The sequence below is a fragment of the Labrus mixtus genome, chromosome 1 (assembly GCF_963584025.1).
Source record: "Labrus mixtus chromosome 1, fLabMix1.1, whole genome shotgun sequence".
Classification (NCBI taxonomy): Eukaryota; Metazoa; Chordata; class Actinopteri; order Labriformes; family Labridae; genus Labrus; species Labrus mixtus.
The window spans coordinates 5,354,327-5,379,856 of NC_083612.1; the positions used below are offsets into that span (position 1 = coordinate 5,354,327).

General features: G+C 41.2%; 2 protein-coding genes across 2 annotated transcripts in view; one reads left to right on the plus strand and one right to left on the minus strand.

Moving 5' to 3' along the window:
* The window catches only part of LOC132972727 (hatching enzyme 1.2-like), a 217,304-nt gene that overhangs the window by 102,867 nt on the left and 88,907 nt on the right, over positions 1-25,530 (minus strand). The window lies entirely within an intron of this gene.
* On the plus strand, positions 1,616-23,608 carry pcsk6 (proprotein convertase subtilisin/kexin type 6). Its single transcript, XM_061034749.1, has 21 exons — positions 1,616-2,005; positions 4,350-4,454; positions 5,724-5,834; positions 5,929-6,072; positions 6,184-6,260; positions 7,819-7,907; positions 9,120-9,292; positions 9,386-9,598; positions 11,906-12,006; positions 14,335-14,438; positions 14,616-14,733; positions 15,630-15,818; positions 17,904-18,040; positions 18,375-18,530; positions 18,837-18,939; positions 19,489-19,685; positions 20,698-20,785; positions 20,862-20,965; positions 21,095-21,224; positions 22,052-22,164; positions 23,369-23,608. Exons 1-21 carry the CDS (start codon positions 1,841-1,843, stop codon positions 23,464-23,466), a joined length of 2,715 nt encoding a protein of 904 aa, XP_060890732.1. The 5' UTR covers positions 1,616-1,840; the 3' UTR covers positions 23,467-23,608.

The following is a 25,530-nucleotide window of genomic DNA, read 5'->3' on the forward strand; positions in this document are numbered from 1 at the left end:
CGTGTGCTGATGGAGGATGGAGCTATAAAGACCAAAACCGCTTTTTCTTTTTATACCAGGCTGTAAAATTTAAATTCTGCAATAAAACATCTGTATGGGGTGTGTGTACTGGCGCTTACAGACCGCCATTTGAAGGTGGAATATTAACAATTTTATGCGTAGTGTGCAGCAAAAACTAACACTTTCTATCAAAATGTCCAAACTGAGAAAATCCAAAAACTGATAAACACTGAAACTCCAACATACGACAAACAACACTGGCAACTTACAACTATGATGGAAGGAACACAGATGACTAAATAGACACAGGGGAAATCAAACACAGGTGAGACTAATGACACAGGTGAAGACAATGAGGATAATCAACACTGAGGGAAACACACAGAGGCAGGAATAAACACAAGAAACACTGAGGACAACTACAAACTAAATCACACTAAAGACACACAGAACTCAAGAATGTAACATTACCACAACATAGAAACACAAGGATAAGAAAACTACACAATAAAAAACAGGAAACACTTAAGACTAAACAAAACAAAATGAGACCAAATCATGACACACAGGCCAGGCGGAGCAGCTCTGTGTGTGTGTGTGTGTGTGTGTGTGTGTGTGTGTGTGTGTGTGTGTGTGTGTGTGTGTGTGTGTGTGTGTGTGTGTGTGTGTGTGTGTGTGTGTGTGTGTGTGTGTGTGTGTGTGTGCAAACTGATTGGCACACTGGGACAACAATTTGACGTGTTCACTCTATAAGTACAAAGGTGTATTGAACACAGAACTTCGTTAAGGCGCTTGTTGCTCACTCGAGAAACTGCATTTTTTTTTTTGCACTTCCACATCGGCTTCATTTTTCAACATTAGAGGACGTCGCTTCGTCTCTGCAGTCTTGTGAACATGAATTCTCAGGAAACTAGGAAATGGGATTGTTTAAGATTTTATTGGTCAACTTCAAAAGTCAGAAAAACAAAGAAAACAATGATGTGCTTACTCAATAATGTATACACTTATACTAATTCAAACAAATAATCAAAGGTCACCTTCTGTGTCGGGTCATTCTGGTCACCTCAATGAGGCAACATTTCCACTGTTCATGCACTGAAGGATGAAACAATTACACTTTGTAGGTCAAAGGTTGCTGTGTGAACTCGCATTGATTTTTTTTCATGCCAGCCATATTTGAGCAACACCCGGAGTGAATTTATCACATCTGGATTCATTTTATTCTCCTCTTGAGAGAGCAATACCATCGGTGATTGATTAGAGGGTGTTTTCCACTCACTCTTCCCCTCCTGCAGACCTCCTAGTTCAGTTGTCATCGGAAGAATCTCCAAACAGAGAAACACAGAGAGAGAGAGAGAGGGGGGGGAGAGAGATTCACTTGGATTACGTTGATCCTGTAAACTGTTGTGGTTAGAACTCTGTTGATTTTTTAAGGTTAATGTAACCCATAACATATTTTTAGTAAAAGCTATATGACAAGTTAACAGTTGCTTTATAGAACAATATGTTTTAAAATCAATAGAATAAGAGTTGCATAAAAAAGGGTTAATTTATAAGAACAGATGTGAAACGCCCCCTGCAGGTACAGATTTGTAGGACAAGGCAGTATCCTTCTCTCCTTCATTGTGTTAGTCTCACCCTCACGGACTCCAGCCTCTGGGTGTCCATTGGCTGCGGCTGTGAGTTGACATCTAATAATCCCTCCGCTGACTGTGGACTACTTTTTAAAACCGGACAATTAATTTAACGGTCCGTGAACGCCACATGACGGACCTCTGATCAAATCTGAGCCGAAATGCCTCTTGTAAACCGATTTTGATTTTCCAGCTTTGAGGTCAGGATGGCTCTGTTTTGGTTTTTTATTGTTTTGACGTTTGAAAGCTGTCAATCAGAGGTGTCAGCACGCGGGAACATTTACACTAACCACTGGGCTGTGAGGATCACTGGGGGTCCGGATCAGGCTGAGAAAGTAGCTGCAAAATACGGATATGTCAACTTGGGACAGGTAAAAAAAAACCAATAACAACAACATGTATTTGTGTGATAATTGTTGTTATTGTCAAATCTATATTATAAAATCTATTTAACCTATGTTTTGTAATACATGACGACATGTTTACTCTGTTCCACTTCATTTACACCAATATGAAACTTTCACATGTGCAAATTAAAGAACTCTAATAGAAAATACAGAACTGTCTGTGTACAACTTTAATAAGTAATGGCCTTATGCATAATGAGTAATCAATGTCAAATGCCATATATCTTAGTTATAAGGCATTAATGACTTTTAGGTTGCAGTTGAAGGAAATGCCTCTTGCTGAAGCTTTTCCTGCAGTAGATTTACCTTCATATATTATATTAACCTAGAGAAGTTCATTAGATTGACACTTAAGTGGAAAACATTCAGACTATTTAGAGAGAAAAATTGATTGATGTCTTTATTCAAGCCTGATCAAAGATAAATGATTGAATGAGGGAGCAATAGAAACTATGAAAAGTGAACCGAAACAACACCAACAGCACAAACACCGAGCATGTTTGAACAGGAGCAGGATGACGTTTTTTTTTTTTTAACCCTTCTATGAACTAACCATGAACCATTTTTAATGCAAACATTTCAGATTTTTTGGCTTGTGAGAAACTCTGAAAACCATAAGCATTAATGAAGCATTAATGAACACTTAATGCCAAAATAAATTAATTCCAAATCAGGGACGGCTCAAACTTTCTTTGATTAAAACTTCTGTGAGGAACTTGGACTTTGTGTTGATTTTGTTGCCTCCTCTGGACAAAGCAGTTCCTCTCATCGCCTTACTGATCGTGTCCAATAAATGTGTAGTAGTGTTTTCTAGAAATGACCTCCTTCTGCTTTTAATAGTCAATTGCAATGGTCAATCTTTGCTCTGAAAAATGGAAACAAGGATGTTCAACCCCAAGCAGCAGTTTCAGGTATTAAAAATAGAGATGCACCGATCCACTTTTTTCAGTTACGATCCGATTCCGATATTTACCGATACCGATTTAGATATTTTCATGATCATAACTTATAGTGTTATTGTTGTTGTTGGTATTATGTGTGAGGCTAAACACAGCTGTCGTAAACGGAACCCGACATTGCGTTGTGCTGGCTTCACATACAAACATGAAGCAGCAACAGCTGTCAGGTTTTCAGACAAAATATTTTAAACTGAAGTGTAAGAATTGTTACTTTTGATCACATAGCTGTTCCATCTCGTCTGAACGTCTTGATGTTGTTGATTTGTGGACACTTCTCACAGTCTCAGTTTGAACGTCTTCAAACTGAGACTGTGCGAGCTGAGAAGATTTTAAGCGTCCAACCATCTTTCTCAATCAGTGACGTGGATCGAAGCTGCCAGTGCGATATCTGATACGAAAAATAACATAAAAATCAGACCTGATACAGCAATATAAGATCAGATTGGTCTCATCTCTAATGAAAAATAACTAGAAATATTCCATCTTCATTACGATGTTTTTTTTTTTTTTTGCTCCTGGAGGTCATAAAAAGGCCTCAGTGTTGATCTCAGTCTGTTTCACAAACAGCTAAAAACAGCTAAAAACTCCCCGCGGGACCTTTAATGAAATAACTGGTAACGGAAATCTCCAACAGACAAGAAATAAACAGCTCTACAAAAAAAAGATTCCATTTAAAGTCAGTCTTGTGAAGGTTCAAACATGTGTATCCCACATGTTCTGTGTAGCCTCTACATCCTGAAACACTCACTTCTGAATAACTTAAGTCTGTCTTTATTTCTTTTTAACTAGATTTTCTGTAGTGCCTTGTCATTTCTTGTAAGTTTCTTGCACTTTCTGATAACTAAATCCCGAAGGAGGTGCGTGAAAAGAGGAATGATTGGAGTCAGAGAAAAGTGGAGAATGAAGAATATGTCTGTAAGTGTGCCAGCTGTGCACACGTGCTGAGAAATCTTCTCACAGGAGAGGACATGCATATTTATAAAGTGACTTCATATGCTATTTAGAGAAGGCCCAAATGTGACATGAACGTAGAAAGCTTTGTAGGTTTCATTTTTTTTTACATTAAAACGTCAGACCACATCAGCGTAAAAGCCGTTCAGATAACTGCTGCTCAGAGAGAAGTAATATTGAGCTTTTAGCCCGCTGCTCATAGTCTTTAATAAGATCAGATAAGACATTATTATTCACATTCTCTGTCAGAGATAAAAAACATAACACAGTATAAAAGTGTTTAAAACACAAATAACATCATCGGAGCTAAAAGAATGGCTGAAAAGCACAGAAAAGCCAAAGCCATCAAATCATGTGTTGTAATATTCTTGATGCTTCTGTTGAATGTGTTTGGTCAGATAGGAAGTCTGGACGACCATTATCATTTCCACCACAGCAGAGTGGTCCGCAGAGCTGCCTTCTCTTTAAAGGGCCCTCACAGCTTCATCCATCTGGACCCAAAGGTGAGGCACCGATCAGGTTTTTATCAACCGGTTTACACAGTGCTGTTGGATGGTCCTAACTGGGGCGCTGACTCATGCAGGGGTGGCCTGAAGTTTGTGTGTTCTTAGAAAATAATACTTTTCTGTGTCTGTCTCTGCTAATAACTACTTAAAGGGACACTTCACCCGTTGAAACATGAATCTGTATTGACATTGGGTCAGACGTGCTCAAACTAGGATCAATATTGGAGATGCTTTTGAAAAATGGAGAGAGGTTAGAACGCAGAAAGGTTTACAGACCGATGCAGAGCTGGATAAACACTGAAGCTTCAGTGTCCTCGAAATGGTAAACCGTGAGCGTCTGCTCTCGAGAGGAGGGGGGCGGGGGAAGGACTCTCCAGTGTTTTGAATTTTGACTGCAGTTCCCATTTTAAACGTCAGAGTTTCATGTTGCTTATTTAACATAGGGCTAGGGTTAGACTCATAACAGGGGGGATCCAGGTCTACACTCCCTCCCGCCCACTAAGCTCTGCCAATGAAAGGCGTCTGATCCAACCTTCACAACAGGGTCCTAAGTCTCTGACTAGACTCTTCTCCTCTGTCGCCCCTCGGTGGTGGAATGAACTTCTAAACTCCATTGGATCTGCAGAGTCCATCTGCACCTTTAAGAAAAAGCTAAAGACCCAGCTCTTTCATGAATACCTACTAACTTAATGATGATGGTCTCCATATTATTGATGATGATGATGGTAATGACGATGGTTTTTGTTTGATAACGACGACTTATAAGATGGTTTCTATACTGATTAGAGCTCTCAAGAACTGCCCTCAATGTTGTTCTTTGAGATGTTGTCCCTCTTTTTATTTTGGTTATCGGAGCCAGAAGTCCAAATTATTTGGACGTAAGGGTGCATAGGTGAGCGAGAGCGAGGTTGGTGAGTGAAATAGAAGCTAGGGAGCGCCATAAGTGCTAAGAAAGTCCTAAAAGAACGAAATAGAATGTTATTTTTGAACATGTCTACAGCTCTGCACAAACATACAAGAAGGAGCGTTTTGTTTGTATAGCGGGTACCAGGTAGATGTCTCATACATGTTTGTGTCTTGCGGTTCAATAAACTAAAAACAAACAATCAGTCATCAAATGATAAGGTATCAAAGACAGAATCTGACATTTATGGTTGCAGTAAAGTGACTCTGTTTATAGTTGCGTCTTCATAAATATGACCTCTTCAGTTTCTTCAAGTAGGTCTTTCTGCATTTTCAAACTGTTTTTACCACTTCCATCCTCAGGTGCACTGGGCCGAGCAGCAGTTAGTCAAACCAAGAGTTAAAAGGCAAGTCCGAAGTGACACAAGCTTCATTCATTTCAATGACCCTAAATGGTCCAACATGTGGTACATTGTAAGTACTCTACACTGAATCATTCATCGTGCTTTCCCTCTTTCTTGGAGTAAGATAAAAATGTCTGGTATTCTTCTTCCGTGTTTCTTTTCAGCACTGCGATGACAAGAGCATCCACTGTCGCTCAGAGATGAACATCCTGGCCGCCTGGCAGAGAGGCTACACGGGCAGGAACGTGGTGGTCACCATATTGGACGATGGCATCGAGAGGAACCACCCTGATCTAGCGCAGAATTATGTATGTGCCAATCATCTAACCATTTTCAAGGACAGTTCAAAATCAAAATGTGTCGTCATAAATTTCCTCATGAAGCATCATCGTGTAACATCACTAATCTACCGTTTGCAGGACCATTTAGCAAGCTATGACGTCAATGGGAACGACCACGATCCGACACCACGATATGACTCCGGAAATGAAAACGTGTAAGAAAGATTATCAGTTATATCTCGACCCTGTCACATTCAACTTTAATTATCTCTCTGTCCTTTGGGTAAACAGCAGGGCTTCTCTCAGATTCAGAGATGGTTGGTTCTTTCTTTGAACATAAAAAGTTTTAGTGCGCTTTAAACAAAATACTATTCTAAAAACTAATGGAAACCTTATTTTCCAGCAGTATCAGGGATCAGCCTCAAACAGTGTTTTGGATTTTTTTATGCCCACTTCGCTTAACCACTTGGGTTTGATTCACCTTAAGCCTGGTACTAACTAAAATACTTAAAAATCCTAAACAATTTGACAATGTGAGATCCCACAGATGATGACAAATAATTACAGATAACAGATTTGTACTTAAAGTCTGTGGTGTGCAATGAGATGACCGAATCATTACTTATAGATTCATTGACCATCAACCAGAGTCTCAACTCACGACACGTTAACCGCAACTTAAGAGCAAACAAACATTATGGTCAAGCTAATGTGGCTAGCTGTTAGCTACCTGGCTCATCCATTCCGGTAGCGATTTTAGTCCAACTCCTTTCCTTGTCATCCATTGAAGTATGTTGAAAGTGGAGAATTAGGCCAGAAATGGTACCGGTTATCTTGTAGTGTGTAATGCGCTTAACTGAAATGTCCTCATCAGATTCTTAAATACAAAGTCCTATTGACCAGCTGTCTGGATGTGAGAAGGAATTCTCCAGATTTTTACAGAATACTCCCTTTTTAAGATTCATTTTTGGGCTTTTTGTGCCTTTAATGGAAGGATAGGACAGTGGATAGAGTTGGAAATCAGGGAGCGAGAGAGAGTGGGGAATGACATGCGGGGAGGGAGCCACAGGCGGGATTCAAACCTGGGCCGCCCGCTTGGAGGACTACAGCCTCAATACATGGGGGCGTGCGCACTAACCACTGCATCACCAGCACCCCACTTCCTCTGTTTTATGTGTGTTTAAAGAGGAGTTGAGTTGTATAGTGCGTGGGAAGCTATGGTTAACATCAAAACACAGTTGAATAGAATGACTATTGAATTAAAATTCCAACTAATGCATCTCTGGTTTTAATTATAATAACATCGTAAAAAATGTGGACATCACCGTATTCTCTGCATTTATGTTTTCTGGACTTGTTAACGTGTTAAAAATTCCCTGGCCATGTGAGAGTGGATGATATAAAATGTTTTCTTGTCATTTGTTGTTTTTTGGCTCATTTCCACTGACTGTCAGCAAACAGGGGATGCATTAAGATTAGAGTTTGCACTCTGGTGTTTCTGTGAAAGAGGTTTGGTAAATAAAGGGCATGTGATGGGATCTGAATACTGATCCCCCTGCAGCTCTTTCTGCAGGTGGTGTGATGTCTCTGTGACCGATGAATGTAAGTGTGTGTTATGATGAGAAATAAAAAACGTTTCCACCAGTCAGGTCATTTTTCACATATGCCTCTCAGAAAGGTTTACATGCAATCTTCTGTTGAACTTGACATTGAAACAGATCACAGCTGTATGGCAGGTTGTAATTTCTGTTCTTTTTCTCTGTTTACATAAAGACATGGAACTCGGTGTGCGGGTGAAGTTGCAGCAGCGGCCAATAACTCCCACTGCATTGTTGGGGTTGCTTACAACGCTCACATTGGAGGTAGAGTTTTACTTCCATACAAAAAGAAATGTTTTCTGGTGTTCCCCTTTTGTCCTGAGTTTAAACATCTGTTTGAGCCACTATCTTAAACTATCTTTTGAGGCTGACTAGCAGTGGATCAAGTGTTAATTCAATTCTCTAGGTTCAATCAATCAATTTTTATTTGTATAGCGTCAACTCATAACAAGTGTTATCTCGAGACACTTTACAAAAAGCAGGTAAAAGACCTTACTTATTGCTATGTTACAAAAAGCAGGTAAAAGACCTTACTTATTGCTATGTTACAAAAAGCAGGTAAAAGACCTTACTTATTGCTATGTTACAAAAAGCAGGTAAAAGACCTTACTTATTGCTATGTTACAAAGACCCGGGCCTATCCATCATGAGCACTTTAGCAAAGCAGCAAAAGTTACAGTGGTAAGAAAAAAACTGCCTTATTAAAAGGCAGAAATCTTCGGCTGGATCCCCGGCTCATGACGAAACAGCCTTCACAGGCCTAGACTGCGCCGGGCTTGGAAGGGGATAGGGGGAGAGATGGGATAAAATGTAGGAAGAGGGATAGGGAGCAAGGGGGTGGGGGGGGAGGTTGCGGCTAATAAAATAAATAGCACTTAAATTTGAGTTTTAAGAAGAGATTTAAAAGAGGAGACTGAGTTTTCCTGTCTGAGCTCTGCGTGGGTTCCCTCCTGGTACTCTGGCTTCCTCCCACAGTCCAAAGAAATGCTCGTTAGTTCAATTGGTGACTAAATTGCCCGTAGGTGTGAATGTGAGAGTGGTTGGTTGTCTGTCTCTATATGTCACCCCTGTGATTGACTGGGTGTACCACGCCTCTCGCCCAAAGACAGCTGGGATCGGGTCCAGCCTCTTGGCACCTGGAAAAGATAATGGATGGATGGATGGACTAATACGGTACTGGATGAGGATCTTGGGCAGCGGTTCTCTTAGCGCGCAGATCTGACATATAGGGCTGGAGACTGTCCATTTAAGACCTTGAAATCAATTCTTAAATTCACAGGTAGCCAGTGAAGGAAAGCAAGGAAAGCAGTAATGTGGTCACTTCTCCTGGCACGCATTAAAAATGTAAAATAAAAAACACCCATGTTTTTTAATTCTGTGTGGAAGTTGAATTTAATAAGGAATACTTTTGTTTAAAAAGGAATACTGATGAGGACCACTGATGGTGTATTGAGATAGTTGTTACCTTTGACACAGGGATTCGGATGCTGGATGGCGATGTGACTGACATCGTGGAGGCCAAGTCCCTGGGAATTCGACCCGACTACATCGACATCTACAGTGCCAGCTGGGGGCCAAAAGATGATGGAAAGACAGTTGATGGCCCTGGGCTGCTAACTAAGAGAGCTTTTGAGCAAGGCATCAAAAAGGTTTGATTAGACACAAATGATGGTAACACCTCCAGAAGCTGTGCTATATCTTTAAATGATATCAACAAATCACTTTATGGTTATATCCGTCAGGGTCGCAAAGGCCTTGGATCCATTTTCGTCTGGGCATCAGGTAACGGTGGTAGGCAAGGAGACCACTGTTCATGTGACGGCTACACCAGCAGCATCTACACAATCTCCATCTCCAGCACCACAGAGAATGGAAACAAGCCATGGTACCTGGAGGTCTGCAGCTCCATCATGGCCACAACTTACAGCAGTGGGGAGTTTAATGAGAGGAAGATTGTGAGTACTGGGTAAATGTTTTTCTTTTTCAGTTGCATCTCAGATAGTTTGACATACAGTACAACATATGTTACACTCAAAGCCCGTTGAGAGTATTTTAACTGGCCTCTTTTAGCTCATTATTTGGGTTCATGGCTCACAAATAAGTTAACATGCCTAGGGCCAAACAGTTACACAGCTAAAAAGCGTATGAGGTGGTGATCATAGTGGAGCATTTAGCATCTGAAGTGCTGGATATTTGGCTCAGGAGTTGGTGGAGACCAAAACGGGGTTGAAAGTTTTTGCTTAATGGGGTATCTTGGGTGTTTTGAGGTGGGGGGTTGTATGGGGTACTTATCAATAGTTAGAGGATGTTTACAGTATATACGCGCAAACCAAAACACTGAGACAGCTTTACGTCTGCACCAATCATTTATCTGAACCAGAATTATGCAAAACTGACAAACTAACAATCCAGCTAGACTCTTTCTAAAGAGCACTATGGTAACCAACCATCAGCTAAAGCTTAAAAATAATTCTGTTTGCATTGTCTCTGCTAACATCTGCTGACCCCATCAGCGGGTGTGCTGCATGAGTTAATACAGAGAAGTTGTGTAGTATAAACATAATCCCAAGGGAAAGGGCTGTTTATGTCAAGGGCGAGTCCGTGGAAAGTAAACTATGAGTTCCTCAAATTACCCCCTTAATACCCCTTTAACCATTAACCATTACTGTGTTATGTGCATAGACTATAATATGGTGACACCATCACGTTCCCCAATGGTTTACATTCTACCGTTATAAAGCTCTGTGATTGGCATTTTGACCATCACCTGTTTTCTGTTTGGAGCCTGAAGTGGCCACATTGGGACGAGAAGTACAAAATGTTTCTACTCAAATTTTACGCAAATTTTCAGTCACACTCTTGAAGGGGCCGTAAGAACATCTTACTGCATTAAAGAAGACTTCCATTGCAGGCAAGGGGGAGTTGATAAGGTTTCATCCATTACCCCGTTTGTTCCCCTTGTTGCCCTCTTGATGTTGGGGTTGATTCAGCCCCACTCTGGTCAGGTTTTGCACTCCAACGTCTAACCGGTAGATCTCAACCAATATGAGGGTTTAAACACATCATCTATATATTCTTTAACTGAAAGTTGCTCCATGTATGTAATGTTTGGTTTCACCCTAAGGGCTGCATATCTCTGCTCTTCCACCCAATAGAGTGCTCCCTCAGGCTTAATCATTTCATATAAACGTGCCCTATTGAACTAATTTTATATAAGCTTGGCAGTGACCTCGTTATTACGTAGAACTTGGTGAGGCATTTACTGCAAAGGTCAAAATGTGCAAACGTTGTTGTGAGTCAATGTGTGTGTTTGTGTAGGACGAGACCAATGATCCGCGGGGGTTGTGTTTGTTTGGACTGTGGTTGTGTTTTTCAGGTCATGTGGAGAGTATACAGTGAGTAAAAGAGAGACGACAAAGGAGACAGAATGATTAATGTCAGCAGACCGCCACATGAAAAGGTGCTACTCCTCTGCCATGCAGCGTTTTACAATGATCTGTGAGAATCTGTATTTGGGTCCTTTCTGGCGCTCGGCTGCGTCTCTCTTAAGCGTCGTCCCACACTATCCTCTGTGTAAATATTTAGGATCTGGGTTGTGAAAAAGACCCACAAGGACAAACCAGAGCAGCTCCAGTAAGGTGGAGGAACGCCAAACAGTCAGGTCAGGTGGTGGAGAGGACACCACGCACAGACTTGTCATTTAGTTGAACAAGACGCATTCAGGAACTCCAGTATGAACAGTCTGTTATCCCTCGAATAAAAGGGTCTGTTTTTTTAATTTCTTAAGTGATAAGGTTTACTGTAGCCGTGTTCAATTACTCAGAAAACTCCTCATGTACACTCAACCTCAGTTGATCCAGTGATGGGAAAACTCACAGCACTTAAAAAGGACTAATGATATAACTTCACTCAGTCCCTCACTCAGGGGAAGGCTTTAGTGTTTAAAGTTCTGGCCCCTGATTTGCTGCATTATGCAAAAATAAAGCTCTCTCCCTTTCAGTTTGTGGGGCCAGATAATAATATTATGACATTTTTGTGGAAAAGAAGAAAACACCCGGTACAGGCCAAGTTCAATTTCCACGCTTACTCTCTCAGAAAAGTAAGCATGACTTCACATGTTCACAGACCAAAACAGTCGCAACCCACTAGGGGTTATTATAGTGTGTGTGTGTGTGTGTGTGTGTTCCTGAAAAGGCCTCATCAGTGTAAAACATGAACTGTGTTATTTACAGAGATGATACTGTGTTTGTGCTCTCTTCCAGGTAACCACTGACCTCCGACATCGCTGCACTGACGCTCACACTGGCACTTCTGTCTCTGCTCCCATTGTGGCCGGACTCATCGCTCTCGCCCTGGAGGCCAAGTTAGTCATGTTTTTTTAATGTGTTTTCTTCTCTAAAAGCAACACAACATAAAATTTGTACCTTCAATAACAGCTTCAAAATCACTGACATGGAGGAGGAAGAATGGTGCTTTTATCATATAGACCTTTTTTCTTCCATTGTACACAGTGATGATTATCAGAACCAGATAGAAACAGGGACTCAAATGCAGACTCACACGTGGCTGCGTTCAGAAAAAAGCAGAGTTTAATAACAGTCCAGGTCGATACACGGTTAGGCAATCCACGAAGAAAACAATCCACAATGAGCAGGCAAAAGGAAAAAATAATAAAGCAAGTCAGGTCAAAAATCAGTAGAAAGACTCACAAGGGAAACCAGCTGGAAAACTGGCAACAAGAGGGAGGAAACACAGGAGTTATATACACAGACAATCAGGGGATAACGAGACACAGGTGAGCACAATCTGGGCAGGGAGGCTCAAGGCAGGATAACATGAGGAGCAGGATCTGAAAGACAGAGACAAGGGCCCTTTCCGAATTGTCACAGTTCAGTATGCAGTACGTACTATTCAGTATGGAGTTTCAGTATACTGAACTTTCATGGTCATTCAGTATGCATTTTTTGGGTCCACCTCAGTATACTGAACATTTCAGTATGGATACTAACTTCCGGGTTTCATGCAGTATGGCTCAGATGCGTGCTTTTTACCACCCACAATGCAGTGCGAAATTAAACGTAAATCGTCACATCACGTCCGCCTCCAAATCAAAACAAACGAGCGTGGATTAATTGAATCAATTTTTAATCTAGAGTTAAAGTCCCGACTGAAATCACTACTTTAAATTAACAACAGAAAATATAACAAATGTCTGCATTATTATAAAACCTTTCCCCCTCTATTTAAATAATGATGTCACTATTTAAATGAGTCTTTATTGGTTTATTTTATATTCTGTATCTTACTGTCTTTCATTTGATCTTTCCTTTATGTACTGTATGTTATTTAGTTATTTAATCTGTCTTTTACTTAATTGTGATATTGTTTTGTTTACCTGACTGTATATGCGCATTACTCTTCTTGAATAAAGCTAAACAAAAAAAAACGAACAAAGAAAACAGGTGGATGCGGCCGGTTCGGGAAACGTAAATGACGTCACTTCCATACTGAATGAATCAGAAGAAGTAGGGACAAATATCTGCCTACTGTGTGTGCATACTGAATAGTAGGTACTAACAGTATGCAGCACGGATAGTACGTACTGCCTACTGACAGATTGAGTATGTACTTGGCAATTCGGATACGGTCCAGGTTAAGTACAGAATCAAACAGGAACAGACAATAATACTTAAATCAATGGGTAGAAACAAAACATGACCTAGGTAGGATTGTGTCAATTGTGTGTTTTGTGGGCGGAGACAAACTGGTGGCAGAAAATTAGCCGGCAGTAGCTTGTGGTCAATTCATGTCAGAAAAAAATGGACGATCTGGAAGGTTTCTCCAAATATTTGAATAGTTTGGCAGCGGTTGAAAAGTTGTCTTGCAGTGAGGAGCTAACCCTTAGCAATGGAGTGAGGCTTCCTGACCCGTTCTCAGTTCTGGACCAGTTGGGTCATGGATCCAAACAAATGCCCAAAGCTACAGTGGCTGGACATCTTCATATAACTCGAATGCTTGGCTTCTCGTTGTCCGTGTGAAACTCTGTTAATGTGTTGCTGCCTGTCTTGGCCAGGACAGTCTTGAAAAAGAGATTTTTAATCTCAATGAGTTTCTTTTCCGGTTAAATAAATACATTAAAAAAACTTGTGGAGGAACCCAGAATCTGTTAAGAGACTCTCAAGGCATACAAATCTCTTGACGCATGCGGTCACTCTTTCTCATATCTACTATTGTAATTCCAGACATTCACAACAACATTTCTCCTAAAACAAATTACTCACTTCATGTGTGTTGGTCCTTTAATTTTCAATCAGACGCCTCCCTGCCTCCCTGCTCGTTCTCTACCCCTTGCGTGCACTAGCCCACACTCAAAGCATGAGCTGAGGTACGCTTCTGGACCAATGGCGCTTGTGCATGTAAGTGAGGGGGCGGGGCTTTTGAGGGAGCACCGAGGGGAGGGGGTGGGTGCAGACAGAGCACTGAGGGAATGCTACTTTCAAAATCATACTCATAACAACCCTGCCTTTAAGTCAACCAATGAAACATTTTCAAACACTGTTCATTTCTTCAAACTTGAAACAAACACATGCTGTTACATTTCCATTAAAATGAAATGCCTTACAGAGCATAGAAAGGTTGTGTGTGGTGCCGTTTGGCTTCATGAGATGAGCAGTGTCTTTGCTTTCTGCAGCCTTTTGCTGACATGGAGGGATGTGCAGCATCTTCTGGTGAAGACCTCCAGACCAGTCCACCTGAAAGCTGATGACTGGAAAACCAATGCTGCCGGACACAGAGGCACACTGCATTCTTCTTCTAATGCTAACATAGTACACTGACTGCTTCATATTTGAGATACTTTTTAAAATATGTATATATTGTATTTTTGTGTAGTTAGACGGGATCCCTGCAGACCATTTTAAACACCGCTGACAGACTTGCTCTTGATGCTCATTGAGTGTCCTTTTCTCACAGTTAGCCACCTGTACGGGTTTGGACTGGTGGATGCAGAGGCCATGGTGCTGGAGGCGAAGAAGTGGAGGACTGTTCCTCCTCAGCACACCTGCAGTCACGTGCCAGAGCGACGCACCAGGTAAACTGAACTTACATCCATAACTTTACTCCTATCACAGAGTGTAGTAGGTGGTAGTGGTCAGTGATCTGTCTTCATAGTATCATGGATAGCCTTTGTTTTCAGAACTACTCATTAGGAAGATTGTGAACAAACGGCAATCCAGGTTTACACTCGTGTTATTGAGAGACATGCTACTCACACACATAAGCTCGAAATACACACATGCACAACCAGGACCTACAGTATGGACATGCATTAAAGGAGAGTTGTCAGAGTGGGGTGGGGGCTGCACACAGGGGGGGACCTCTGAGTTTTTGGGGGTTTGCACGTCTTCCGCAACCAGACCAATTTCCACAATCCAGGTTTGTACCGGGACTTGAAGCGGTGACCCTCTGGTTACCATCCTAATTCACTGGAACTGAGTAACTTCTGCCACATGGCTGGAAGAGTTCACAATATTTGCACGTAAATGTGGCAGAAAACAACACATAGGTGGAATTTTCCTTGTCGGACATTTCACTCGGTCAACATTGCGATCTAGGACCGTCAGTCTTGTCTGATTAACAAAGCACAGACCTCTGGCATCTCGGTTAAAAATGCTTTCTTCAAAGTTTTTCAAATTCAGGTATAGCACTGAAAATAACCCCTGACTGTGTACAAACTAGTTTGTGAGTATGGTTGACTAGAAGTTGTTTTTTTTTTCTATGTATTGATGACTGAAGACATTAAAGTACAGGCACCTTTCACCATGGTGTTGTTTTGATAAGAAACAGCAGACTGTACTCATCCATATTCTCTCTTTCATCTTGCAAGCACAACACTCAAAATAAATGGAGACTACAGAAATCTTTTAATTGGTATCCTTTAATGTATTCTGTAGTTGCATGATGCTTTCATGCTTATGACTTTGTCAGGCACATCCACGCTGGCCAAAGCCGGAACAGCAGCCTTTCCACCACTGGATGCTCAGAAGAACCTGAGCGACACGTGGGTTACCTGGAGCACGTGGTGGTCAGAATCCTGATTGCCCACCCGAGACGAGGAGACCTGGAGATCAACCTCATCTCTCCATCTGGGACCAGATCACAGCTACTGGCTAAGAGGTGAGAGCAAATACACGCTGCAGGTCCCATTCTTTGAAGCACTAATTAACATTGTATTAAGTTCTACAGAATGCCTCTGTTTTAACTCTCCATGCTGTGGTCGTGTGTGTGTTTTTCTCATCGTTTATTAAACTACTTCCTGCGGAGAACGCTTCCTGTAGATTTTCCCACTGCGTCTCTGTGGTGGTAAGACCTGCTGGAGTTTCATATCAACACTATGCAATAGTGATCTCTCTGCTGAATTCATTGGGTGTGTAATTACAGGCTGTGATTTGTTATGTTCAAAACATCAAATATAAACATGTTAGTCTCTAAATATAAACTCTTTAGAAATTGGAGAATTACTGCAAGACGTTTGATTCAGTTTTTGGCAAGTTTCTTCAAATGGTTCTTTGAAGATTTGAATCATTCCTTTAGAAGAAATCCAGCTCCCACACAGTAATGAAGGTCTTAATAGTAAGCAATTTAAAAATGTCTTTAGTTGCATTACATTTAAAAACAAATCTCCACAACAAACTCAAAATCTTTGTTTAAACATACAAAACTCTGTATAATTAACATTTTACCCAAATGGAATCTGCCGGTGCTGTGAGAATCAAACAAAACCAAGCCACCATGCATCTGAATGAATACCTCCTTGAAGAGACGTGGGAAGTCGGGGTGCTGAGGGGGCGGCGGCAGATAATGACACAGGAGGCGGGGAGGCCTTGTTAGACTCTTTAAGTAAACGGAGCTGTCCCAACCTCCAGCGATGTGATCTGGCACTACTACCACCCAACATCCCTGACGCCCAGCCGCCACCATCGCACCGTGTTGCCTCACAACCGCCGTCCTCATTAATGCACGGCCTGCTACGACCTCCACCTCAGCGGCAAGGAAGTGTGGACAACCGGAGCACGAGGAATACAAAGGAGGAGTCCTTCCTGCGTCTTATCCCATCTCCTCTTATCCCATTTTTCTGAACATGGAGTATGGTCTTCTGTAAAGCGCATCGAGATAACACTTCTTTTCATCGTTGTGCACACATCGAGGTGTTTCGAAGGTTTTCAACACAATCAAAGAAAACAAAGATGTGTAATCATGCAGGCGTGCAGAGCAGCATAACTAGATCTTTACCTAGAAATGCGAGTTATTTGGAGTTGAATTGAAGTGGATCCACTGCATAAATCCAATTTTCCTGATGCACCGCCCAGATCCTCTGCTCACTTGTTCTCTGTAATTGAAGAGTCTCTTAATAAAAACTGCACTCCATACAGTTTTCATAAACAGTTTCACACCTTTAACAGACTGGGCTGGCAGCGCTGCATGCTAATTACTTTATTGAAGCGGGCTGCCCAGGTTGAAATCTGACCTGTTGCTCCTTTCCCGCATGTCATTCCCCACTCTCTCCGTCCCCCGATTTTCTGACTCTATCCACTTACCTCTCTCTGCAAAAAGGGACCAAAGATTTCTACAATTCTACAATTCACTTAGCAGACACTTTTATCCAAAGCGACGTACATCAGAGAGTAAGAACAACACAAGCAAGGATCTAGAAAAAAGAGAACAATGTCAGTAAGAGCAAACGATCAGCTTTGAGTCTGATTGGACACACAGGTGCTGACAGGAAGTGACCAGAGGCAAAGCACAACATTGAGGGCAGTTCTTGAGAGCTCTAATCAGTATAGAAACCATCTTATAAGTCGTCATTATCAAACAAAAACCATCGTCATTACCATCATCATCATCAATAATATGGAGACCATCATCATTAAGTTAGTAGGTATTCATGAAAGAGCTGGGTCTTTAGCTTTTTCTTAAAGGTGCAGAGGGACTCTGCAGATCAAATGGAGTTTAGAAGTTCGTTCCACCACCGGGGGGCGACAGAGAAGAAGAGTCTAGTCAGCGTCTTAGGACCCTGTTGTGAAGGTTGGATCAGACGCCTTTCATTGGCAGAGCGTAGCGGGCGGGAGGGAGTGTAGACCTGGATGAGAGAGTTAAAGTAAGGAGGAGACGTTTCTGTCGCTGTTTTGTAAGCGAGCAGCAGAGTTTTAAATTTGATGCGAGATTTAATTGAAGATGTCTTCTCTTGCTGAATGCTTACAGGTTGTTTGACAGTTCCAACGAGGGCTTCAGGAACTGGGAGTTCATGACGGTTCATTTCTGGGGTGAGAGGGCGGAGGGAACATGGACCCTGCAGATTATCGACACACCGTCAAAGCTGCGCAACCCTGAGGTGCTGGGTAAGATCCAAGAACACATGCACACCAAGGTACTGTTTTACATTTAAAGTGGGTAGACCGAGGTTCAGTTTGAAGACCAGGGGGGGCGAATGACAGGAAGATCATCAATTTGACCTCTGGCTTCATGTCAAAGTATCTGCAGGCAGGATGTTAATCCCCAAACTCTCAAAGGTTACATGTGCAAAGATGTGAGCAAGCGTGTAAATGAGTAGCCGGATATCTCTCTGTATGAATGTGTGGGTGATTAGACATTGGGGCATGTAGTGAAAAATAGAAAGGCAGTCCACTACACAAGAGGCTGATATACTATTGTTTTTATTGTTACTCCACACAGGCAACCTCAAACAATGGACACTGATCCTTTATGGCACATCTCAGAACCCGTACCATCTCAGCAGTGCTCAGCACTCCCGGTCTAGGATGTTAGAGATCCCGGCCGAGGAGGAGATCCTGGAACATCCGGAGCAGGAGGAGGAAGAAGAGTACAACGGTGAGAGAGTTTAAAAAGGGTTTTTTTTCCCACCTACATTTTCACACCCAAACTGGAATTAAAAGAACATAAACATGTTATTCTGGTACCAATACAGTATATCCTGATTGAATTGGGTTAGATTAAGAAAAGCTGGAGGTGTGTGGAATAATGCAGGCTGCTACAGTTACAGTGTAAAAATGTAAAAGAATTAGCTCTTACTTTTTGAAACTCTGTGAGAGAGAATAATAAATGAAGAGACATTTCTAAGCTTGTTGCACTACTGATGATGATGATGACGATGATGATGATTTGCTGTTCATAAAGGTCCATGCCACAGTGAGTGTGGAGACCAGGGCTGTGACGGACCAGATGCTGTTCACTGTCTGAACTGTGTTCATTTCAGCTCAGGGAGTTTGAAGAGCGGCAGGTACGAGATGATTTTACTTTCAGGTAACAACAGATCAAATGTGTACATTGAAATGAGGAAGTAGTGCAATGGAAACCACAGATTAATCAAGATTACAAGCAACAAAAGTAATAGTTGTAATTAGTAGCTGTAGAGGTGGTCGACAAATAGTTTTATTTGTTATGATTTTAAATCCTTCTTGTTTTTAAATCCTTCAAATATGGATTTATTTTTGGGCTTTTTGGGCCTTTATTGGAGAGATAGGACAGTGGATAGAGTTGTAAATCAGGGAGAGAGAGAGAGGGGAATGACATGTGGGAAAGGAGCCACAAGCTGGATTTGAACCTGGGCACGCTTGGAGGACTACAGCCTCCATACATGGGGTGCGCGCACTAACCACTGTGCCACCAGCGCCCCGTATGTATTGTGTTTAACTGGCAGTGGTCTGCAGTTTAATGCTGTTGAGCTCAACATATTGAGATTCTGAGCTCCTTGAAGTTCCAAGTGGCCCACTCGTCCATCTTTATTCTGCTGTCAGTGAAGTCTCATCGGACTGTCCCACGTGTGTAGATCCTGTGTGAGCCACTGTCCTCTGGGACTCTACGGGGACGTGTCATCTCATCGCTGTAGACGCTGCTATAAAGGCTGTGAGAGATGTGTCAGCTCGTCACAGGGCGCCTGTCTCTCCTGTCGAAGAGGACTTTACCTCGACACCATCAACTCCAGCTGCGTTGAGGGCTGCACCCCAGGATACTATCCTGATGAGAGTAAGTCAACACATCCACAATAAACCAGCACCAGTGATGTCAGGAATAAACAACCACTTTGTTCTTTGTAAAGGATATTGATCCTGTCATAACTGAACTAAAGGGGTTGATCCATGTAGTTCAAATATACATACTTCTATTATAGAGTATTAGAACGTGCACACGATTAGATTGTTCACAAAATACCCACAATGAATTTAAGTGAATGAAACTGAATGAGTACCATTACTGGACCCAAGAAATCCTTTAAGCCTGAAGACTGTATATAGTAACTGGACAAACCAAAACTGAGCAGCGGGCCTTGAAAAATGAAACTCCCGCAATATGATTTAAAGTGTGCTGGAAGATACTGCCTACTGAAAATACAGCCTATATTTCAGCATGTTCATATTTCACCATAGATCATGAGATGACATACAGCTAGCTCAAAGCAGAAGGCGTATTTAAGACCAGATCTCTGAATATAGATAGCTGCACTCTGCTGCATAATTGGACTTTAAAGCCATCCTACATATGGCACACATCTAACCACTCAAAGCGCTTTTTACACCGCAGGTCACACCTACACATTCACTCCTCATTCACACACTGATTGCAGAGGCTAAAAGTCTCCTTTATTATTAACTAATCTATTCATATAAAATTAACACACCACTGACGGAGCAGCGGGAGCAACTTAGAGTTGACATTTGGCTGCAGGAGCTGGGGATTGAACCCCTGACGTTCTGGACCTAATTTTTTTTAAATGCACAAAATGAGGTAGTTTTATACTTTTTTCTATTGTTCTGTCACACACCTGACCAGGGACTACAGTTTTTAGAATTAGCCATGGTGGCCAAACTGGCACAATATAGAAATGTTATGAATATTATCCCTGTAACTTTTAACTCTAAAAATACAAATTATCTTTTCAATCATTTTGCTTGCTGCGAAAAATGTCACTGAGCTTTTCCTTTGGTTAAATAAAGAATACTTAGCATATATATTGATGAATGTGCATGCTGTCTTACAGATCAGAGACAGTGTCTGAAGTGTCATGACCCCTGTGTGAGATGTCTGAGGTATGCAGACAGATGCACCGCCTGCAGAGAAGGCTACAGGTCTGTAGAGACGCTTCATCTTTGGTTCAAACACGAGATGAAAAAACGATGTTGATGGAGTTGTTATTTTGTATAGTCTAGCAGGGATGACGTGTGTTCCTGAATGCACCAATGGGACCTTTTTCCATCTGGAGGAGATGTCGTGCAGCCCGTGCCACTCCTCCTGTAGGACTTGCACAGGTCAGTGTGTTTGTTTTCATGGCTTTCTTCAAGCTGACAAAGTTTCAGTTTCAGGTTCTGTGCAAATTTTGACTCATAGGTTTTCATCCTCCCATGAAAATGAAATCAATTTGTGTGTTTTTTCCTCAGGGCCGGGTAAGGAGGAGTGTATCCAGTGTGCAGAGGGTTTCCTGCAGCAGCAGTGGAGGTGTGTGCAGACCTGTTCACCTGGCTTCTACTCTGGAGAGGCAGCAGGACTCCCTCACAAGATGTGTCACAGGTGGGGGGATTTTCACTTCACTAAACATCTTAACCTTCAATTTTTTTATTAAATGTTTTTATCAAGTGTAGAGTTTAACAGCACTTCATTGTGCAGACGTCAGATTGAAATGAAGAGGGGGTATTAAAGAGCCCGTATTATGCCCTTTTTGGGGTTTGTATATTTAATCTATGTACCTACTTTTGTACGTTCACAATAGCTAAAGTCCGAAAAAAGTGTCTGTTTTCATGTACTGCTCCTCCTTGCGCCACATTTTTATGGAGGGGCGCTAGAACCGAGCGTTACATGCAGTTAAAAAGTAGCCAGGCAGCCTGTTTCTGTTCTGTTTGATACAACGGCTGAGGCTAGGAGACAGAAGAGGATGGTGACAAATGAACCTAAGAAGGAAAGAAGGGAAAGTGACCGAGTTAGAGTAAATGTTGGACAGACTTTTAAATGTTGGCGAGAGCTTCTCAAAGCAGTAAGGCAGCAAGTCAGACGCTGAGCTGGCTATGTCACTTCACTGTGTGTGTTTTACAACTATGGAGCTTCACTCAGAGACCTTCGATTCTGAAAAACATAAGAAACAGAAAGCACAAAATGTGCAATGAAGGAGCTGTGCAGTTGACAATGAAACAAATCGTACAGTGTGTATAAATCTACCCACAGATCGCACAAAACCAAATTCCTCCATAATGATGCTGTCAGTCATTTTCTGCAGAATATCTCTAACCACGTAGTATCCTTTTACTGTGATATACTTTTGTTTCTATCCTACGTGTATTAAAAACAATGCAGGATTCAATGTTTTCCTCTCTGTTTCACTGGTTTGTTTCTTTTCTCTCCAGGTGTGAAGAAAACTGTGTGACGTGCAGTGGGCCTGGAACAACCTGCACCAAATGCAAAGAGGGCTTCAGTCTGCTTAGCAAGACTTGTATTGTGAATGCATCCTGTAATAATGGTGAGTATGAATGTGTAACCCACATGAGCTGATTTCAAAACGTTTTCCTCTCTTTTTAAAAAATACTTTTTGGTACAACTTTCATATTTATAAAAAGAAACAAACAACACAAATGAACAAAGACAACAAAAAGGAACACCTGGTGGAAACTTGGCTTCATACAGATCCTGATTTATTACATCAAAGAGAGTCACAAGAAGGTAGCGTTCTCATCCTCTGCTACAAATTCAATTCATTTCCCCCCTCTTTTTAACAAAGGAATAATTATGTCCATCCATCCATCCTTCAGGTTCACACTAATCCCTTGTAATGGACCTCAAGCAGTGAACAGTAGCTTATATCCACATGTTAAAGTTAAGACCGCTGCCCTGTAGTCGACCCTGTAGTTGTATTTTTGGCTCGCTAATATAATATTAAAATGAATAGTAACATCGGTGTTAGTGCTACTAAGTAGTCAGCTAATAAATGAATCAATATGCTTGTGCCAACATTAAAATGATCTATAATGGGACTGGTACTGAGGCTATAGTCCTCCAAGCGGGCAGCCCAGGACCGCAGTCATCCCTTTTTTTCATTAAAATATCTGTCAAGTCTGCGGTCATCGTTTTTTTTATTTATTTGTCTCGGTCTCAGACTGGGTGGACTCTGGATTTTAAATCAAGACCACCACTGACAGGCTATTTGTCCACGTCATTACTCTGATTAGACGGGAACGCCCCCTTTCTAAAACAACAAATAACTTGAATTAATTGGTGTAACGGCCCAGGCTTCCCGGTGTTATGGTCTTGGTAAGTGACACGCCCGCTGCACAACAAGATGATGATTTTTCAGTGACATTTATGGTCCTGGTCTTGTCTCAGTCTCACCCTGCCTTGGTCTTGGTCTTGACTCGGTCTGGATCCCTAAATGTCTAGGTCTTGGTCTTGGTCTCTGGTATGTCTTGGTCTCTGGTATGTCTTGGTCTCGGTTAGTGTGGTCTTGACTACAACACTAGTCTATAGGAATGAAAAGCTGCTCATAGCAACGATAAATGTGAAGGCCAAGAGTGGATGTTTGGTTTGGGAGCATGTTTAGATTTAACCCTCTGGTGCTGTACTGTGTTGGATCACTTTATTCAAGCATCGGCTCGAGGTTATGCAGTTAGATTCCAACGTGACATGTGTAAGCTCTCTTCTGTTGAACTGAATATTTCTCTGTTTGTCAGCCGACGAGGTGTTCTGTGAGATGGTGAGGTCCAACCGTCTCTGTGAGAAGAAGCTCTACCGTCAGTTCTGCTGCGGAACCTGTCTGATGAATGGATGAGTTTCTGTTTCATTTATACTTTAGAGATGTTTTTTTTAAAGCAGTATGTGAAATTTACCCAAATATTCTGTACTTAACACGAAGTATACTGAACATGTACAAAACTTCTTCATAAAGAATGTGTGTTTTTTTTACAAACAAAGTCTTAGCTGTCTGTTATTTCACTTTACAATCATTTTCTATACAGGAGAATATTTTAAATCACATTCTGAAGTAAATAATAAACCACTAATCTCTAAAGTCAGACCTCTGCCTGTTTAGCAGTGACTGCTCTCTGACCACAGCTCTATGAAAACATAATGTGACACTGGTTCTGTTATCTTTGGCATTTTTGAGTTAATTGTTGGTTTTAAGCAGTAGAAGAATTAAAAAGATCAACTCTATTAATCCAATGAGGGGAAATTCAATTTAACACTCTGTTGTTGAACATGCTAATCCCGTCCACACGCTCAGTTCTCAAAAACATATTTGTTCACATTAAAACTCAAAACACACCGTTACGACTGTCATGAGCATGCAAAGACAAAAACGATCGGACCCAAACCAATTATTAATCATTGATAAAATATTAATTATCTATCTAAAAAAATATTTATAGATGCTTTACAAAGTATCAGTAAGGGATTATAATCTTCAGTTCCAACTTTATAATAACCATCCAAATAATGTTAATAGACGCTTTATAAAATATTTACAAACCATGAACAAATATCTGGTCCATGTATCTCTGTAATGTTTATAGATGTTTTATAAACCATCTCTTAAAGGTTTATAAATCATTTGGTCATCATCAACAAACACCTAACTTATAAATTGTATGAAATGTTATAATTTGTGCATCAATAAACTGTTAACATAACATAAATTATAGCATTACAAGTCATTAGCAAACATTATTAACTATCATTTCATTGTTTGTTAACAGTAAATAACTATTAACTAATGGTTAATTAACTATCTATTTACCCTTATTTACCCTTTATAGATGATGGTTATTATAAAGTGTGACCAAACGATCTCCTTTACGTGCTACAATGTTCTCGCCATTCCTCTGCAATGACCATTTCATTTTCAAAGCTGTCCATTCAGGCGCCCCTGCTCGTCAACACAGTGGGAGCTCTAGTTTGGTTAAGTCTCATGTAAACACAATGACGTCAAACGGAGGAGAAACCAGCGAACAGTGTGACAAGTCCAAACCTACGTTTTCCCCGTCTAAACATAAACTCCTTAAAGAGAGTTTCTGAAAATCTTCACCCTGGAAAGACTTTTCCAAAAGGTGCGTTTTCAGAGACCTAAAACCTCATTTGCATAAGTACCGAATAAAACGCACCTCAGACCAGACCAAACCTCTGTCTTTAAAAATACCCTCCTATAGTGTGGACTAGGCCAAAGTACCTGAAGTCCCATGTGTGTTAAAATGCTAAATCAGTACAACAAGCTTTATGGTCTGAAAAGTTTATGTTTTCATCGGCACATGCTGAACTGGGGATTTTTTTTTTTTTTTTAAACTCATTTGTTTTTTAACAAAACAAGAGGTGTGACTGATATGACCGGTGCTTTGTAGCTGTTCATTTTGAGGCCAAAGATTCAACTCAAACTCCAACTCTTTGGCTGTTTGATCCAAAGTGATGTTGAGATTGAACATTTCTTCTACATCATCACTGCGCCTCATAAACACCTCTTCAAAAACCGATGTGTGACGTCTCCGAGACTACGTCCATGTTTGTCTGTGTGCCCTCGTCACCGTCACTCCTATCAGCTGACACACTGCAAAAACTTAAATCCAGCCAAGTGTGTTTGTCTAATATAGTGGTTTTGGAGTGCACTCAAACAAAAAGGTTTCACCCAGGTGTTTCTGAGCATAAATCAGTGTTTCTATGGGAATCCAAAAAGAAATAGTTGACACTGACGGTACATGTAGTGTGAATGCAAAAGTCCTGGCTAGCAGTCAGTACATATTCCAGCCTTCAAAGAGCCATATGGTCTGAAGCTGTTTGATACCGTTTATGGTCTGAAGCATTTTAACAGGAAACAGCTGTAAACTGAGGACTGAGTCGATGTTTT